This window comes from Ictalurus punctatus, chromosome 24 (assembly GCF_001660625.3).
Source record: "Ictalurus punctatus breed USDA103 chromosome 24, Coco_2.0, whole genome shotgun sequence".
Taxonomy (NCBI): domain Eukaryota; kingdom Metazoa; phylum Chordata; class Actinopteri; order Siluriformes; family Ictaluridae; genus Ictalurus; species Ictalurus punctatus.
The window spans coordinates 3,187,090-3,208,191 of NC_030439.2; the positions used below are offsets into that span (position 1 = coordinate 3,187,090).

The following is a 21,102-nucleotide window of genomic DNA, read 5'->3' on the forward strand; positions in this document are numbered from 1 at the left end:
CATCACTGCGAAAGACCGTGCAAAACTACTTCATGTGATTGCAATTTCACCAATTCGAGTGGTTTTCCGCAACGACCAAAAAAAGACTCAGCAAAATCATGTACAGTAGAATTTATGGCATCTTTGATAATACCGATACAGCCAGCAATCGCTAAGGACAATGTATTAACCTCAACCATAGAAATTCTGATATTGTTCACTGATACTTTTGGGTGTGCATGTTATACCAAATCTGGGAATATATCATGGAATCCTGCACTTTTCAGAGCCGCCGTTGAGGCCCGGTTTATACTTCTGTGTTAACCTGTATATAGCCTAGCAACTCAGTAAAAAATATACGCATCCATAATTAAATGACTGACAGAACTGTGGATTTAAACACTTAGGGTTAGGAATTGAAATTGAAGTGCTTTGACACACGAGCCACTTGAGACTGCTGAATACAGAAGATGGAAAATGCTTCCTGTAAGAACTGACAATATTTATAATTGATGGTGCAAGTTTTCTTTCTTTTTTTATTTTTTAATTCTCTCCAAGCATCCACATACAACGTCCTGAAATGCAAAGCATGCACAGGTTATCCCATATTGTAACTAATTAGGAAGCCAGAACGGCATTCTGTGTAATGAAGCGAACAGAGAGTAGAATAAGGCCCTTCTTCTCTGACTGCAAAGAACGCATGGTCACATATTACAGAGGAGTGCGGGGGTCTGACGGTTCTACAGCAGGCCGTATAATACCCTCCGACGTAATTGCTTTCATACGTCTCACACCCATGCTCTTTAAAGCTCCAAGCAGTCTTAAATTGCAAACAGTGGCATACTTCCAGACAGAGAGAACGGAAAGTTGTGCCACTGATTACTAATTTGGTTGGCATTTCTGCTTAAATAGTCTCTGTGAATGGAAATAAATACTATGTGCACTCACGAGTCTGACCAGAAATCCTGCCTCCAATACATGAGGCAAGATAATCAGATAATGAGGCGCTTCCAAAACATGCCGAGTCAGTACTGCTGCTGTAATAAAAAGCACAGCAAAAAAAGCACGTCTACATATTTACTGTGGCATTTAACTCTCTCTAGAAAAGACCTAGAACCCAAGATTCATGCTCTTGTTACATCACGGTTGGACTACTGTAATTCTCTGTAGGTTGGCTGTAGCTCGTCTGCAGCTTGGGCAAAATGCAGCAGCTAGATCTTTAAATGGGACCAAAAAGCTGTGGATCATACTGTATCCCCCTCCCATCCCCATCCCCCATGTTCTGGCATCTCTTCATTGAATTGTGTAGAATTTATTTTTAAATTCTAATGTATGTATGCAAAGCTCTTTCCGGTTCTGCTCCGCAGTACATCACTGACCTTCTTCACCTTTACTCTCCTACTAGAGCGCTGAGATCATGCAATCAACTTCTTTTATCCATCCCCCGTCGTCGAACTAAGATGAAAAGTGATCGAGCCTTTTCTGTGGTCGGTCCCAAACTTTACAACAGTCTCCCTTTTCACGCGAGGTCTGCACCACCTTTAACTCTTTTTATTCTTTGTGTTATAATGTTAATTAATGTGGTGAATTTGAATGTTTTGTACAGCACTTTGGATCAATTGCTGCTCTCTTTAAATGCACTTTATAGATAAATTTAACTTGACAAAGCACATCAGTTTTCTTTTCCATAATGTGGTAGCAATAGCCATCAAGATATTTGTGAATGAACTATCTTTCATTAGCATACCATACCTGTTACCTTTGTGTGGGGAAAGACTTATTCTTGAGGGGAAAAAGTTTAGACACCTCAGATTTTAACTCCAATATTTTATAATATATGTGGTGATGCCAGAAAATGCCAGAATCCATAGTACTCGCAACTCTGAAAAACAATTTTAAAAAAGTGCAATGGACCGGTCATTCAGCTCAAAATTCCAAGTTGGGACCTCTGGGAACATCGACCTAGCCCGGGCTCTATGACACAAACCTACCTCATGCACATTTAATAGTAATCAGATTTCTCTTTGCATCATTTTCTACTTGATTTTAACATGATATGTAGCTTTTGTGTCAAAACATGTTTTTAACAGCTTTGTAAGTTTAGATTTGAAACATAATTCTGTTGATTTCCACCCAATGACAGATCATTTTTATAAGCAAAGATGAACAAGACGCTTGACCTTGTCTTACACGTGCAGGATGCAGGAATCGTTTGTGTAGATCTTCTTTATCTGTTCATCAAATTCAGAGAATTGCCATAAAACATGACTGTGCTCTGAGTGTGCATGATTTTCTGATCTGAAGCCCTGGAATGCATTTGGATCAGAACTCGAGGGAAATCACCTTGCACCTTTTCTGCAGACAGAAGAGCGCTTTATTTCTTAGGTCACCTACAATTTAATCGTCATATGGTGTAACAGATGCAAAAATATGTCACTGTCCTCTGAATTTTGTGCTGTCTCATAAGCCCATGTTCCCGACCTTGGTTCTGGGGTTCCCCTTGTACTGCTCTAACACACCCACTTCAAGGAAAACACTACAATATGCAGGACAAGGGGGATGTTAATGCTTTATAGTCTATGTTAATGCTTTATAACAAATAGGCATGCTTCTCTAGACTGGTTGTTTAGGTAGTGTGCTAGATAGGTAAGGTAGGTCGATAGATAGATAGATCTACATATACACATGAAGATCTGGCATGAAATAATTTCACCTCAACTCTCCGTTTCGGTTTGTGCATCCATGGCAGAGTGGATATTGTTTTTGGATGCGATTTTTGCTTTGTAGATATAGAAATAGCTCGTGCACTTAAACTTAAGCGCTTAAGTTGAGTTGCTTAACTCAATAGGTCATTGATGCAATCATGTCTGTAAGATTGTGTGAAAGTGACAGTGTTTCTTTAAATGGGCAGGCTTTGTGAGTCAGTATATGCGTACATGGTTTGTACAGAGTATAGACTACTCGAAAACTGCCAAAACATGTACCTATTCTCAAAGCAATCCCTAAACAAAGCTTATATTCATCATTATTGATGATGTTAAAGGAAAGCAATAATCCCTTTGATACAGAACCTGAATGTGCCCAACCTTTTCGATATATGCTTCAAAGCTCTGGTACACAGGGTCCCAATCCTGGTCCTGGAGTACCCTCAGGACCGGGGTGCAATGCATTTTGGTATTTTCCCAGCTCTAACACACCCACTTCAATTCAGGAAGGGCTGTTAATGAGCTGTTAAGAACACTAAACACACTATACAGTATGGCCAAAGGGTTATGGAAACCTGGCCATCACACCCATATGCTGGTCTTCCCTAAACTGTTGCCACAAAGTTGGAAGCTCACACTTGTATCGAATGTCTTTGTATGTGGTAACTTTACAACTTCCCTTCACAGGATAAAGTAATAATGCCCCTGCGCACAAAGCGTGCTCCATTAAGACATGGCATGTTAAGGTTGGAGTGGAAGAACCTGAGTCCGGGGCGTTACCTGGTCTGTTGATCATCCGGGGATGAGGCGAGATTCTTCTCCATAAAAAAATGTTTAAAAACGTACTTCTCAATAGACTGCTTCTGTGCATTTTTTTTCTTGCATTTGAGGGCTTGGACAAAAAGTTGGATTTATCATAAAACTTGCCTCAGGTGTTATTACCGTTTGCATGACTACCAGACTGATAAAATATCAAACTTTTTGGCTATCTAACACGAGACTGGGCTAGTTTGGTGTCACTAGCCAAGGGGAGGCATAGCTAAGTGATCATTGTATTGGTTTAGTTGCTACAGTGCCATGCAAAGCACATTAGCAGTTATGCTCTGCTCATATCACATTCACGTAACTTGGAACTCATATAGACATTTACATGCCTTGTTTTAGTGCTCAGCATGAGAGGATGTTAGGGTTTCGGCTTCAGTCTCAACCCCTGTAAAGAAAAAATTGGCATGTATTCATTTTTCCCCTCAGACTAACTGACTGTATGAGCTAGCGTTGGGCAGAATTGAAAGACTATCTGCCAATAAGACACGAGTATTTCCACGTATTTTCCTGTAAACCCTGTCTGATTGGTATCGCCTCCGTTCACTGAAGATATAAACTTACAAACACTTCTTTTCCCCTGACTCGAGTGTCCTGCACAGAGCCCTGACCTCAACCCCACTGAACACCTTTGGGACGAACTGGAACGCCAACTGCACCCCAGACCTCATCACATCAACATCAGTATCTGATCTCAACCTCACTAATGCTCTTGTAGCTGAATGAACACAAATCCCCACAGCCACGCCCCAAAATCTAGTGGAAAGCCTTCCCAGAAGACTGGAGTGCATTATTACGGCAAACATGGAATAAAATGAAGAACGGGACGTCCCATTCAGAAAGCACATAAGGGAGTAATGTTAACGCGTCCACAAACGTTTGGTCATACAGTGCATCTGTTAGGAGCTGGAAAAGAGCAGAAAATGGGTTTGGGTTGATAAACACTGCTTCAGATGGCATTTAAATAAATAAATAAATAAATAAATAAATAAATAAATAAATAAAAAAATTTTAAAAAGCCACAGAATTACCATCACTCCCAGTGTTAAATCCTACAAGTCTACTTTTAGTCATTTAACCAGGGAGTTATCAATAAACTCAATGCTTACCTTACCCAAAAGCGCCTTGGCTAAATCAACACATGGCTGGTTAAAGAAGGCGGATCTCAGCCTGGTCCCATTATCAGCTTTACTGGGAAAGTACTGACTGCAGGTCGGGTCTTCATCCATGCCCTCGCCTCTGCCGCTGCCTCCACCACCCCCACCCGGCTGATGGAGTCGCTTCATTACTGGTGCACAAACACTGGTCTTTGACAATAACTTCCTCTTTAGAGTGGACATGACCCGATAATTATCCACGTGCACAATTAACGACACAACACTTCCTGTACACAGCGCCAGATTTAGCCATGCTGCTCATTTCACACTATGATATCTATCTCCACTGCAGTGCCGTCAGCCCAGCTGCTCACTTCATTCAGCTCTATAGATATTTACTCTACCCTAAACCGACGGAAGGCTTATTTTAAACATAAATTCTGTATTTGTACATCTGACAAACAACGCACATCACACACACGGCTTCCGGTTCTTGCCTGAACTCAGTGTTTTTCTTTCGCGTTAATCTGGCAAAGCATTGTGGGATTGTTAAAGGGACCGCGACATGAGTTCTTGTCGGAATACCGTTACCATGACTAAACTGCTCACACATAAAATAAACCCTGTCCAAATGTTTATTGAACAGGGTTTGCAGTAATCAGGCCTGGTTGTGTCTAGTCCAGCTGAACCCCATTATGAATGCGGTTTTGTAGATTTGTGGAATTAGTGACTACGGGGGCAAATACATTTTCACACGGGCCCAGTTGGTATTGGAGAACTTTTTTGCTTCAACAAATAACATTTTCATTTAAAAACTGTATTTTGTGTTTACTCAGGCTGCCTTTTATATAAATACATACATACATACATACATATATACATACATACATATATATATATATATATACCAATGCTGTGAAAAAGTATTTGCCCCATCCTGGTTTCTTCTGTTTTTGTGTATGACTCATACTAAATTGTTTCAGAAATTAAAACAAAGGCAACCTGAGTAAACACAAAATACAGTTTTTAAATGAAAATGTTATTTATTGAAACAAAAAAAATTATCCAATACCGACTGGGCCTGTGTGAAAATGTATTTGCATCATTTTCAATATGGGATAAAAAATAATTTGACAATTAAGATTAGTTAAATGTGATTTGTTGTTAGCCAACAGATTCATGAATACAACAACAAATCACATTTAACTAATCTTAATTGTCAAATTATTTTTTATCACATATTGTAAATGATGTAATTTGAGAATAGGCTTTGAGGTCCACCCTGTTTCACCAAAATTTCTGGCCTCGCCACTGTATTGTGCACTGTTTGATTAACGCGCACACCTGGACATGTGCTCATTCACTGAAGTTTAACGGAGTCTCGCTCGCTGTCAGGACGAGTCTTTATGTAAAATGGAAATACTGGTGTGAATTTCTGAACATTTACAGATAAGGATATAAAGGTAAAAATGTCATTTCTGTGCTGAAAAAAACACGTCTGGAACACATTTAACATCACACGCATCTGTCACAGCATCTAACCCGATGAGCCACGTTAACACACTTACGAGTTTCTTTGAACCGCTTAATGTGAATCATTCTCATGTTTTGGACAACCTGGATCATGTACTTTTCCCGCAGCTCACACTGTGACCTCCGCTGTTTTTCAGATGGGTTTTATTCATAAAAATGCGTTTTTCACCATTGGGAAGTGACGTCACAGACGGGATTATCCACAGTGATGTCATAGACCACACTAATCCATAATGAAATTAGTTGTCGATTATTTTAATTATCGATTTTATCGATTAGTTGTTGCAGAACTAATAAATTGGCAGCCAACACTTATGAGCTTTAACTGAACTGTTTACTCTGCAGTCACTTTCAGTCTGTCATCAACAGCAGCAGAGTGACTTCTAAATACTTGGCTTACTGCCTGTACAAGCCGCTGGTTCCCCTCCCAGAGGACCTCCTCACAGGGGAAGATTAACAAGAGTGAAGAAAAGAGAGGGCAAAGCTGTTTCATGCCTTTTTCAAAAGACCCTGTTGAAACCCTTCCAAAGTCTTTAATGTGGCTGGCAGTATGTTGTTGTTGTTGTTGTTGAATAGAAAGAAAAGAAGCACTGGTATATACAGTGTGCTCACATTTATTGTCATCTCTCCTGTTACCTTTCCAGGTGCCAGGTGCTTCACCCTTGTGAAGACTAATAATACTTTAAAGGTTAACCATAATCTTTAGTGGTTTATATATTACAGTTCCACAGAGGAAATAATCTTTACAAGAATACATTATATACTGTACATATGAGACTGCATGTGTATGCAAAAGCAAAGTGTAGTGCAGATCTGGTTCTGTTAAACAGGAGTGCTTCTGGCATGGATTAGCGATCAAGAGGCTTTCCTGTTACACTTGTATGTTCTGAGATCGTTGCTTAACATGTAATGGTGGCAGAAATAGGCAGAGGGCACATGGCTGCCTGCTAATGGGTAAAGTGATATGTTTAAGTAACTCAAGGATGGCATAAACTGTCTGGCTGGGCTGTGGTAACTGTCCAGTAGTAATTCTTGCCAGCTGTTCATGGAGCACTCCTATACAGCTTGATAATAGTACTACAGGTCATTGGCGGAACCGCCACAATATTGTAGGCCATTCTGATTTTCAATTCAGTTCAATTCAATAGCACGTTTAACGATGGACATTGTCATAAAGCAGCTTTACAGAAATATATAAATTCAGGTTATAAATTTGAAATGTATAAATTTATCCCTAATGAGCAAGCCAGAGGTGACAGTGATGAGGTAAAACTCTCTGAGACAATATAAGGAAGAAACCTTGACAGGTACCAGACTCAAAAGATGAACCTGTCCTCATCTGGGTGACACTGGATAGTGTGATTATAAATCATTTCTCTTCTATAACCAGGAAATTCATTTTAGTTTTAACATGAAGTCTATTTTGAACTGCTATTTTACAAACAGTTTTTCTTAGCTACACATTTAAGAATTGCAAGCTTGTGTTCTTGGTTGAGTTATTCTCTATGTTAGAACAGCTCTTGACAAATATGTGTTATTGCTGATTTACCCAAATATCTGACACTGCATCCTTAGGTTCATTTCAGTTCATTTAACCTTCTATACATGCTGACAATTGTCAACATTAGAATGTGGCTCCCTGTGCCAGTTGGCACGAGGGTAGCAGCTGGCCAGACCAGAGTCAGACACACAAGCTCTGCTGGCATGACTGGTAGTAGAAGATAGGGATAGTTTGCTGACTAGCTCATATGACTATTGCTCAGGATGAAGTCAGTGTTATGATGCCTTGGCTTGCTTTCATGTGTATGTCAGCTGAATGGAAGGGGCTCGGATACAGGCCACCATCATTTATCTGGAACATCGAGCCATCAGAATTAACCTTGTAAGTCAAAACTCTGATCTTCATGCTGCATCCCAAAATGCTTCAGTAACACTGTGTTCACCGTGCAGTACGAAGTGTACTTTCATGTAAAGAGCATTATTTTGTCAAGGCAGACATGTCTGTCTCTTCTAAGTGGAAGGAATGAATTTGGTAGAAGATGACTGAAAGGAAATTCTCTTATATCATCTACTCTCTTATATTATGAACTGCTATCAAATACCTGTGATGAATGTATTCATGTAATTCCCTTGTATTCATTTAATTACCTCTTTAAATAAGCTGATCAACTTTCTTATAGCTGGCACATGTCTCTAGAAAAGACTTATTTTCATAGTGTGCTGTGTGTTTTGTTTTGTCTATCTGGCTGGCAGTACCTGCACCAGTAGAAACCGTCCACGCACTGGTGTTATCAATGTGTACAATGTGTATAAATACTTCTGTTTTTAATGAATAAACTGGAAGTCTCTGTGAACATTCATATGTGTCAGTGTGTGTGTGTTCATTCGGACTCGCCAGGCGCCTGAACTCTGCGGTAAACCACACTTTCTAGCTAATAACAGCACAGAACTAAAAGTTAATAGTTAATAAGTGTAGAATAGGCTGAAAGGGCTGACAGAGATCTGGAAGACACAATCTGAGATTTGGAGATTCCTGAGATACATGGAAATCCAACAATGACCCATCAAAAATGTCTTTCAATCCTGGAAGGAAAATTGGGCTATGCCCAATACTTGTGCAATGCCTCTGAATGATTTTCCCTCTTTTCTCAGCTTCAAAATAGCTTGCTTTTCTCCCATAGACAGCTCTCTGGTCTTCATGTTGGTTTATCCTTTTTAACAGCAAATGCAGTCTTCACAGGTGACACCTAGGGCTCAAACCAAGAGTAGACATTCGGAGATATTAATTCTTTAAACAATCAATTTACACCTGGGCAGCAAGAAACACCTATGTTTTCCAATATTTTTTTATCACTTGAAAAAAAAAAATGAGTGGGTTCAAACAAAAGGTGTGGCGTTCTAAATTGTTTAACGCATCTAGATGTGAACATGAAGAAATGAAAGCTGATATTCCGATCTATCGTCTCATATTCATCTTTTGATTTTAAACCCAAAGATCTTCAATGTATAGCAAAAAAACAATAGAATTGGCCTTGCTGTTCCAATACTTTCAGAGGGGACTGATGGGTAGTGGGAGCTAAAAGTTAGAAAAATTCTAGTTGTCATTGCAGGTGTCTGCTGTCTAGCTCACTTCAAAAGACATGATGTGTAATGATTTACCCACTAAATAATTTACACAGACAGGTGGCTGCCCTCTCTTATTACCATACAGTACCTGCAGAACAGTACACACCATAGGGGAGAAGCAGAGAAGAGAATCCTAATCCTAATTCCTTATATTTCATACAAGACTGCATTGTTTTGCTCTATAGAGTCTGCAAATGTCTCCTTCAAATGCCCTGCAATATTAAAAAAAATAATAATAAACATGGTCTGCACTTATATAGCACTTTTTAACCTTTAGCAGTTCTACAAAGCACTTTACTTGGTTTCTCATTCACCCATTCACACACACACCAATGGCTAGCTTGCCATTGGGGGCAACTTGGGGTTCAGTGTCTTGCCCAAGGACACTTCGGCATGTGGAGACACGTGGGCCGGGAATCAAACCACCAACACTATGATTAGTGGACGACCCGCTCTACAACCTGATCCATAGCCAGTCAGCATTTCATCTTGGAGTCACTGTTTCCTCTGAAAACAAACAAAAACAAAGACATCTTAGTAAGTGAAAATATCTTGAATAATGTCAGTGATCTTGTATTTTGTATACCGACATAGTGATTGCTATTTAAGATCACAATAAACCAAATAGACCTTCTTTTATCTTTTACTTTCTAAATGTTACATTGTCTTATTCTAGTGGCAGATAATTGTACTTCTTTCTAGAAATAAATTCTTAAAATGTGCAAAAAGGATCTCAGTCTATTACCAGTAGAACAAGACTTTTTAAAGCTTGAAACTAGTACAAATGTTTAGAAATAGGTATAATAATCTTATATTTGGTTTATTCTAATTGTATAGTAGGATAGACTTGCTAAGATCACTTGCCACTTGCTTATTTGCAGTGGGACCTGTTTAAATGATACACGCTGCATTGCCCAGTGGATAAGTGTCTTAGAATTTTTGCTGTGAAATATGAGGTCAGATTCTAGAGAGTGTGGGAGTGTTTTTCTCCGACACAGTCTGCTCTGGTTGCCTCAGTGAACCTCTTCTAATTTTAACCTGATAGCTCTGTCAGCTGACAAGAGGATCCTAGCATAACGTCCGTAAGCGTCTGTTTATTTATTGATTGATTTATGAATTTTCTCTTCTTCTTTTGATTATTAATTGTACCTAAAAATCATCTTTATAGTCACAGCAAATGGTGGTCCTTGAATACCAGACTGCACCCTTGAAGTTCTTTAGCAGCAAAAGGTGGCATCACTGAGATAGAAAAGACTCACTCACTAATTTCCATGCTCACAAGCATGTGTTGATTGATGCACATTTTATAAAGATGTTATCATTTTGTATTGCATAGAATTAAACAGTAAGCCATTATCTCCAGTGATACTATAAGAAAAAACAAGTCAATAATGGCAGATTGAGACACAAGCATTACGGCTGCACATCACGTGGTCATTTGACTGTACATTTGATCTCAAAAGGAACAATGAAAAATGTTGATTGTAAATATGAATAAACACAAAGATTAGTTCTAAAGTGCTTCTGTTCCTCCCTTGATATTATGAACATACTATAATACAGCATCATTGGCTTTAGTTTACTAAGCTGGTCACCATTCACAGAATGAACAATTTCAGCCAGTGTGTCTGCTACAGCCTATTGCGAAGCTGATATTCATGTCAATTTTATGTATGGGTTTTAATAGTCAAAGGTTATACGTGGAAAACTTGTCTGGGGCTTATTGTAATTTTTACAGCATTCTCTCGAACTGCTCTGCAGTGTGCAACAGTGTGGGGCACAAAGCATTAATCTCATGACAAACTATGTTTTTACCCTGACTAGCCAGGCTGAACCAAAGTCTACTCTTTATTCTGATTTTTCTTTCCTCCAAATCAGCATTATTTTGTATTTGGGTCCTGTGGGGGTTTTCTATTGAACAGAGAACAATTACATAACCAAATAAATATATTTTCCTCATGAAACATACAAGACTAGTTTACTTAATAACATTATGACATTATTAAAATATAGCAGTGTGATTGTGCTTTGCATATAGCCTACTTCTATTACACTTCTATTCGGTCTTACTATGGACATGTGGTGTATTTTACCGTTTTGCAACATGTCACGATTAACATTTACTCATAGGAGAACTTTTATAGCACTTTTTTTTCACACCATAAGAATTTGTTGTTGTTGTTTTGTTTGTTTGTTTGTTTGTTTTGTCTTAGGTTGGCTTCTAGGTCCAAAATGTGACGTTCGTTGTGGTTGTATTTGAACGTTTTAAGGTGTACAGCCATGGGAAAAAGAAAGTACACCCTTTCGTCTGCTGGACAGATGGCTTCACATTTACCTCAAGAATATTGTGGTATAACGTGGACTTCATCATTGTCTCGGTGACTGCAAGTTTCCCAGGTGTTGTGGCTGCAAAATGAAACCATCACCCCTCCACCAATAAGGGTTGGGACTCCATATTGAAATCTGTTGCTTTTTTTTGTTCTTCTTGTTGTCACTTGACATTATTTGATTGTTCATAGAAATTGGTGAGGACCACCCTGATATTATTTGTTATTTAGGCCCCGATCAATAAAAACATACAATTGAAGGAGGTTGTACTTTATTTTTTTCCGTGACTGTAACTTTGTCAGGATCTTCTTCTGATGCTGCACATTTAAATTTACATAAGATACATATTTATTTACTTAGCAGACCTTTTACTGTATGTGAGGACACACAATCCGATCATTTAGATCAGTTAGCATCCACTGGCAAGAAACAAGTCGAAGATAATATAAAGAGGAAACTAAAAGGCAAGCTTTAGAGCAACAATCTTACCAGCTAACAAAGTCTTAACTCGCAATAGAGCACTAAGTAATAGTTATGGCCTGCACCGTTCCAATTTTTCCATTTCTAATGAAATAATTGAACAAACTCTCCGCAAGAAAAGTGTCCGTAGTGTATGAATGGGTGTGTGAGTGTGTATGTGATTGATGCCCTGCGATGGATTGGCACCCTGTCCAGGGTGTACCCCGCCTTGTGCCCAATGCTTCCTGGGATAGACTCCAGGTTCCCCCGTGACCCTGAAAAGGAGTAAGCAGTAGAAGATGGATGGATGGACTCTCAGCAAGTTGTGGCAAGTAATGGAAAGCACCACAGGTATGATGGTGGTATGCAACAAGACAGTCTATCCCCATTAATGCGTGATCTGTGTGGTCAGTCTCGGCCCATCTCTAACAACAAGGGTTAGAATAAGAAGTTTTCATATGAAATGCTTTCCTAAAACCTAACAAAAGAAATTTATCATTTAAGTGTATCAATCTTTATCTGTCTTCTGTCTGCTGTCTGTTCTCTCTCTCTCTCTCTCTCTCTCTCTCTCTCTCTCTCTCTCTCTCTCTCTCTCTCTCATTGTATCGCTCTCTATCGCTCTCTGTCAGATTAAATAAATGTTTTACTAAAAGCTCATGAATATTTAAGGGAATTTGGCTGTGCATCGTGGCTGGCGTCAGATGTGACATAGTGTTATGTGAGGTTCTGCAGGCAAGAGGGAGAGATGGGATTACTGCAGGTCTTTCATGACAGGTTGTATGAAGCCCTTACCTGAGCAGAAACAGCTGTCAGCTCTGCTAATGTCTATTCATTTATCTGCACAGGTGGTAGGAAGAAAAACATCTCTGCCATATTCAATGACAGCAGCTGAAATACAGAAGATGTTTACTGTGTGACACATGAGACAACAGTTGCATGAAAGATGAAGAAATACAATAACATAACTCTGGACTGTTGTTGTTGTTGATTTTTTTTGCAACATGCTGGTGACGCTGTTACATGAATAAAGAATGGCACATTTATGGTATGCATTGATTCGTTTGCACAGGCAAGCCACAAGGCCGATCTGTCTCCAGGCTTTCCTGTTCCTGAGAGAGAACCTGCACAGGCTTCATACAGTGAATGGGATTCCTATGCAGATATGAGCCTAACTGCTGTAATACATCATTTTTATAGGATCTTATCGATAAAGAGGAGATTTGATATTGGCCTGTACAGTTGAGGCCAGAGATTTACATACAGGCTAAAATTCAATTCAAATGGAATTTTTCACCTCTCGTGTTTTCATGTTACTATTTCCTGTGTTAAGTCAATTAGGGCATCTACTTTATTTCCATAAGAGGTCATTTCGAAATATAATAGAAATGACCAAATGTGTCAGCTTTTCACAATATTCTAGCTTAACCTTAAGGATGATGTACTGCTTTTACAGGTCTGATTTCTTCATCGTTTTGTGTTTGTGTATCCAAACAAGTATGATAGCACAGCCTTCCTTTTCAACCTAATGCCATCTTAATGCCACCTAGCCTAGAGCTGTAAGTAGCTTGCACGCTTTTCTGCACAGTTAGCAGCAAAGGAAACACTTTATTGGCCATTAGGTTCTTTTCCTCTGCAAAGCACAGTCCTGGTTTTCACAGCCTTTTATCTCTGCCTGATTGATGGGGTTTCAAAGGAACTTGAGTGTTCTCCCAGATTTGCTATTGAAGGCTTGTCAGAACCTGCACCCTAGCCTCGACACTTTTCTTTCCCATGGCAGCACCTCAGAATTCATTCCTTACTTTTGGACCATGTTATAGTCCTCAGGAGCTTATTAGACAGCTTTAATTGTCCAGTTAAATCTATTGCACTCGCTTGCTGAATTATCATTACTTATTAGTCAAGTGCGTTAAAGAGGAGAGCCGTGAACCAAGCTGAAATATATCATGAGAAGTCCACCTGGATTCTGACTGTGTCAGCACCTCTCAAGTCATAAACCGTATGGCCAAAAAAATCCTTTAACATTAAGATCCCTCTGCAGATAGGAACGTAGGAAAATATCTGAAGAACCTGTTTTTTTTCTTCATGAAATAGAAACATTTCCCAATAATATTGAGTTGTACATGTGTTGGAAATTAATGGAAAAAAGTCTATTAAACTGAAAAGACCACGAATAAACACTAAATAAAAAGTATTTATTTGGATACAACTCCACACCACTTGGCATAAAGCGAGAATACACCTTCAGAGGAACGCCAGAACATCACAGGGCACCACAAACACACATTGACACCCAGAAACAATTTATGCTACAGTATATTCGACTCGATGTCTTTGACTCATCAACTCGGGGTAGTCTTCTCCACTACAATAACCTACTCCATTTACAGAGTGACATCAAATCAACATGGCTGAGATCCATCAACATACAGCATTCAATTGATAAATCTAATAACCTGATACTTAGGATTCAACTAGAGACCCCCGAGCTGTGAGGTAGGAATGCTACCCTGTTTGGTTATTAAAAAACAAATTGTTATTAATGACAGAACAAATAAAAAAGGTAACTATTTACTTCATTCTCTCAGCTGTAGAGAAAGGCCCATGAATGCAGAATGTGCTCTGGAAACTCCCTGGGAGCAAATATAATAGGAATCTCAACTATGCAATAAGAAAATTTAAATGGCATTTGTGGAACTCTGATATTTATCTTTGTTTTAGGTAATGCCTTCTTACTCAATAAAGTAATAACCTTTCTGGCTCCTTTTCTTCAGTGTCTCGGGAAAGAAACACTTTAACGTCATAGGAATGGATCAGTGTTTAGTCAGAGTGAATCTGTAATTTAGCATAAACCTTATCTCATGCACTTATTTAGACTCGCATTGCCTTTTCCCCATAAACACTATTTTAAGCTGTAATCCTGTTTATCATGTTTGAGATTGATCAACATTGACATATTTGATCAAATGAGAGGATTTTGTGATTCACATCTTTCATGTCATTGTATTTATGGATGAGTTCCTAAATGCACCTGGTATTTTATATAACCTGCATAGTATGAATTACAAAGAACAAATTTGTTTTCATTAAGAAATCTAATTTCAATGCCAGTAGTAAGGCTCTACTCTAACGCTTCTGCATTGTATAGCACAACATGGCATCTTTTCGCATGTACTGAATTATTTGAAGAAAGCCGGAATGCAGCTGATGTGAGCCCAAGCAATATAATATGTGGAATCTGTACTATTTGAGAGGACTCACAGAATGATCAGCATGTGTGTACTGATGTATGAATTATTTTAATTGAATTACAAATTCAGTTCCCTGTATTAGCAAACTATATAGTGTTCCTGATTCTCCAGTGTAAACAAATGGTGAATACGTAAACAACACTATCCATGGCACTAACATCTTTCATCAGCTGTAACCTACAAGAAACAGTATAAACAGTATTTTTATGCTCACAGCGATATTCATTTGTTATGAGTAATAACTCAATGAAATATACATATATTATAGATGTAACTGATTATAAATACATTGTTTGAATGGGGCATGGTGGCTTAGTGACTAGCCTCGCACCTCCAGGGTTGGGGGTTTCCCACCTCTGCTTTGTGTGTGCGGAGTTTGTATGTTCTCCCCATGCTTCAGGGGTTTCCTCTGGGTACTTCGGTTGCCTCCCCCAGTCCAAAGGCATGCGTTGTAGGCGTTGTGTATGTGCGATTGTGTGTGCAATTGTGCCCAGCGATGGATTGGCACTGTGTCCAGGGTATCCCCCGCCTCGTGCCCCGAGTCCCCTGAGACAGGATTCAGGCTGTGTAGATGGATGGATGGATGTAACAGATAATGTATTCTACCAGAATTTGTTCATATTTGTTAGAAAATATCCCAGACAAGCGCAAATAAAAATAATAACCCTGCAAGCAGGATTAAAAACAATCCCATGCACAGTGGAAGTCCGTAATCTATTTGGCACCCTAGGCAACATTTTCCACTGATGCGCCACCCCCCCACTAACCTCCTACTAAGCACCATCCTTGTAGCCCACCCATCATCAATTATTTATTTACTCCTTAATTATTCCTTCACAAGGTCTGAAACTGGAAGCACTTACCCCTGGCTCAAATACTAAAGGAAAAAATCTTCGGTGAAGAAATAAAGACTCACCTGGCCTTTGCAGAGGTAAAGTCAAGAAAGTAGAATTAAGAATAAAGAATTTGACATCAAAAATCAAAGTTGAAAAAAAGGCTTCGCAATATTTAACGTACACAGGAGCACCTATATGAAAACACAACGTGCCAATGCCACCCCTGGAATGGAACCACTACTGCCCATGCACATAGTTGAGACCAAGGGTCTACTTGTACTAAAAAAGCAAAACAAAATGAATGTCCATCATAAGGTATTTAAGACCGGGGCGGCTGTGGCTCAGGTGGTAGAGCGGGTTGTCCACTAATCGTAGGGTTGGCAGTTCGATTCCCGGCCCACGTGACTCCACATGCCAAAAGTGTCCTTGGTCAAGACACTGAACCCCAAGTTGCGCCCGATGGCAAGTTAGCGCCTGTACTACCATTGTTGTGTGAGTGTGTAAGTGAATGGGTGAATGAGACACAGTGTAAAGCGCTTTGGATAAAAGCACTATATAAGTTGACCATTTACCAAATACTTTCAAAGACAAATGAAGAAATATCATAAGTCCTGCTGTATCCCTCTCTACACAGCATCTTCAAAATGTAACAGCTTTAAGCTTTCACAGCTTATAATGATCTCAGGAGCTGATGGATAGCAAACCTACTTGATGACCATTTCGCCATTTCCACCAATACGAAGCTGTAGCAGACATTTCACACCAAATCAGCTAGTTGAATCAAAACCACAGAGGGTTAGAGAAGACTGCAAAAATGTGCAGTGCCACTGCTCTTTGAATGAAATGTTATTATTATTAATAATAATAACTCACTAAGCATAAATTTACATGCTGACGACATGGCTAAGGAATGTCCACGGGTGGCTAATGCCACCCTAGCATGAAGAACGGTCACCCTTCTGGCCACCTCAGTAAGATATTATTACGATTATTATTATCAGTGCGCTAATCAAGGTCATGATTTGAAACCATATTTGCTCTACCTGTTATGTCAGACCCTTCCACAGTAGAACTGTGTACTGGTCAGCACTACACCGTCACTTACTGTGCCTATTGTCCTGTTTTAGTAGTACTGTAGTGTTCTGTGTTGTTAGCACACGTTGGCACGTGCACTTTATGTAGAAATGTGTAGATCTTATTTAGTTCAGTGTCGTCTCATGTGGCTGGTGTGTTGTTTTAAGTAGCACCGTGGTCCTGGAGGAACGTTGTTTCGTTTCACTGTGTACCGTACCAGCTCTATATGGTTGAAGCGACAATAAAAAGCCACTTGAACTTGAACTTGAACTTGAAATATAATGCGGACATGTTTGTGTAAGCAGCCCTCTGAGAGCTTGAGTGATATAGCATTTCAGAGACCTGCTAGTATTTCTGTTTCTGTTTTTTTTACCCCCAGTGTTTCCATTTATAACACTCAGAGTTCTGTCTATTTTTGCCCGTTCACACCTAGATATCAACTACTTAATTGACACCTAGGATTAACAGTAACTGAAAAATTGGTATAAGGACTTGATTGAAAGCTGTGGGCCTGCTGTTTATAGCACAAATAACTCTTCTAAGCACTCTTTAATAACAAAATTTTTAAAACTAAAACTTTATTAACACTACATTGTGAACAACGACCATTATTCTCTCACCTTCCTCAAGTCATAAACACTATCTACTGTTGACAATGGCACCGTTTTCTCCCCATAGAAAAACATTATAAAGAAAACTCAACGTGACATAATGCTTTAAGACAGTGATATTAAATGTACTAAATGAAATTTTATAATGGTTTTCTATGGGAAAATGCTTAACGTGAAACTTTGCAAGTTGTTTTCAGATTCTGGGTTCATCTGCTTGCCTGTACATAGTATGTTTTATTAATAAGGTGTATATGGAATTTGGCCTTTTAATATCATTGTCTTAATGCATTAAGTCACGTTTAGCATTTTCTTTATAGTGGGTTTCTATGGGAGGAACGTAACATAATATTCTGGATTACGGTGCAGTTGTTTTAGCAGTAGATAAGATAAGCACTTTTCACGTTAAGCATTTTAGAATGTCCCTATTTAAAACCTTGTAGGTGCCATCACAGACTTTGAAAGGTTAAAAAAAAATCCTGTTTAGACCACGCCCACTTTGTGTGCGCAGGGACGACGTCATTTTGTACCGGAACCCAGATATTAGCATCACACTGGTTCCCTCGACAAAAACCCAATAGGATTTTCCCATAGACTTTTGGATTAGCGCAAAAAATAAGCTCTGTGATCAACAAAAGTTTACAATTTGATCACATTTTGTCCATCAAGATTCATCCATCCATTTTCTTCACTGCTTATCCTACAGGGTCACGGGGAACCTGGAACTTATTCCAGGGAGCAGCAGGCATAAGGCAGGGTACACCCTGGATGGGGTGCAAATCCATCACAGGGCACAATCACATACACATTCATACACTCCTTCATACACTACGGACATGCCAATCAGCCTACCATGCATGTCTTTGGACTGGGGGAGGAAACCAGGGTACCCAGAGGAAACCCCCACAGCACGAGGAGAACATGCAAACTCCACACACACAGGGCCACGGTGGGAATAGAACCCCCGACCCCTGGAGGTGTGAGGACGTGTTAACAACTAAGCGACCGTGCGACCGTCAATAAGATAATTTTTCACAAATTTTACACAACTTTTATGAAGTTTGAAGCCTAAATACAATCGTCAGAAACAAAAAGCTAACCATATGCTATAAACGAACTACACCACGGTCGCTCGACTTCAACGTCACCATCATCGAGTTTCCAACAACTTTTCCAAACTTGATTTAAAAACATTTTCCATAAAACTATAAATTTATGAAGTGACAAATCTAAAAACTGCAAGAACACGAGTGAATATATTTTCCTGTTCAGCGTGATGACGTTTAATGTCCTGACAACTTCTGTAGTACCGTTGAGCAACTTGTTAGCAACCAACTTTTTCAATACATGTAAAAGCTTCAAAAAATCATGAGTGGGGTTTCACTGGAGTATTTTATGTATTACAATAAAAATATTTTGAGCTTGTGTTCACCACAGACCTTATTTCATGCTTTTAACTGAAATCCCATTCAGACGTCACTGATTTACCGTCCTATTGCATATATACCAGAAACATCCTTGTAAGCTACAGGTCTGATATTTTTAACAGGTAAAATGTGTTTTGTTGTACAGGTAAATTCTCAGACTCAGGTCGACGACTGAAAGCCGCCATGTCTCTTTAACTGTTCAAACCGAAACGTCTTGCTTAGTCACGCCCGCATACCGTGTGCAGTGCCACGATGATGCCCCGCCCACCTGCTCTCTGATTGGCTCGTGTGTTCGTCAAGCCTCCTCGCTCGACGCAGCGATACTCAGTCGCTAAGGGCGGGGCTCCGTGTCTCGAGACAGAATTACCGGCAGCAGGCAGGCAGAGAAACTTACCCAAGCTGTTCCCGTGTGTGTGCTTGGGAATGTACTGGACACTGCGTGAGAAACACGGCCTCGGTCTCACCGCTGCGAGCGTCTTAATGCCGGGATGTTAACGCCACTCTGAGACACATTATCAGCGCCGAGGCTTTACTGCTGCTGTTGTTTTTGTTTTGTTGTTGTTGTTGATTTAGATCAGACTCGTTTTCCGTGTTCGGTATTTGTGATGAAGTGACAGCGCGTATTGCGTGTCGGGGATCTCGGGATTTCTGCTGGACTCTGTAACAGAGTGAGGGTGAGTTGATCTGCTTCTCTACAGAGCAGTAGTTGCAGTTTTACTAGCACATCTGGCTATGGACAAACAGGCTATTTTAAATAATAATAATAATAATAATAATAATAATAATAATAAAATGGCTATTTCTGATGAGCGCAGCGACATCCATGTGAACGCTGTTTGCCGGTTGTCGTGAAATCAGTAAACCGATTTCACTCCAGTTTTATAGCCTTTTACCAGCTATAGGAAGCAGGAACACTCCTAATGATTATTTTACAAGAAGCAGCTAATGACAAGGTCCCATCATCATCATCATCATCATCATCATTATTATTATTATTATTATTATTATTATTATTATTATTATTATTATTGCTGCCTATGTATTCCCTGTCGTGAAGAGCCAGAATGAATGATCTCTCGCAGTTAATGAAGCCTATAGGCCTACCTATAACTTACCACCTGTCAATCTTCATATTTGCCACATACCTTAACGTGACAGAGGTATTTGACGTGTAGTGTACAGGAGGTGTGGCCTTGTGTCGTGTTACAACCTGGAACTGAAATGGATTCAATTGGGACATACGCTTTATGGCCAAAAGTATGTGGACACCCGAGCATCACACCCATATGTTCTTTTTCCCTCAAATTGTTACTGGAAATAAAGTTTTTCTATGCTGGAGCATTAGAGTTTCCTTTTACCGGATCGAAGAGGAACCTAAATCTGTTCCAGCATGATGATGATAGTGCTCCTGTACACAAGCGAGCTCCATGAAGACTCCATGGTGCGTTAAGTAAATCGTTGGAGTGGAAGAACTCGAGTGTCCTGCACAGAGCCCTGACCTCAACCCCACTGAACCCCTCTGGGATGAACTGGACCTGGAGTCTCCTCGACATCCCGACATTAGTGCCTGATCTCAGTAATGTTCTTGTAGCTGAGTGAACACAAATCCACACAGCCATGCCACAAAATCTAGTGGAAAGCCTTTTGAGAAGAATGGAGGTTATTATAACAGGGACTAAATCTGGAATGGGATGTTCTTTGGTGTAGATTTGGGTGTGATGGTCAGGTGTCCACAAACTTTTGATCATATACTGAGTTCTGAATCTATACAAAATAGCCCATAATGTTGAAAGTTGTTACAGTATATTTTACAAAATTATTTACCAAAAAAAGTAAGAATTGTGATTGTATAAGTATTCA

At 39.5% G+C, this 21,102-nt stretch overlaps 2 protein-coding genes across 4 annotated transcripts in view; one reads left to right on the plus strand and one right to left on the minus strand.

Moving 5' to 3' along the window:
• mpg (N-methylpurine DNA glycosylase) overlaps positions 1-5,136 on the minus strand; it is an 11,914-nt gene extending 6,778 nt beyond the window's left edge. For both annotated transcript variants that reach the window (XR_001810415.3, XM_017454590.3), the window contains exon 1: positions 4,616-5,136. Coding sequence is in view for 1 of the 2 variants with exons in the window: in XM_017454590.3 (XP_017310079.1) it covers positions 4,616-4,846 (231 nt within the window). In the remaining variant the exon portion in view is untranslated. The remainder of the gene's footprint in view (positions 1-4,615) is intronic.
• A 14,431-nt stretch (positions 5,137-19,567) lies between these two features.
• Positions 19,568-21,102, plus strand: part of rhbdf1a (rhomboid 5 homolog 1a (Drosophila)) — a 49,308-nt gene continuing 47,773 nt past the window's right edge. The window contains exon 1 of one of the 2 annotated variants that reach the window (XM_047150742.2): positions 19,568-19,916. The gene's annotated coding sequence lies outside the window, so the exon portion shown is untranslated. The remainder of the gene's footprint in view (positions 19,917-21,102) is intronic. The other variant, XM_017454518.3, reaches the window with a different exon arrangement.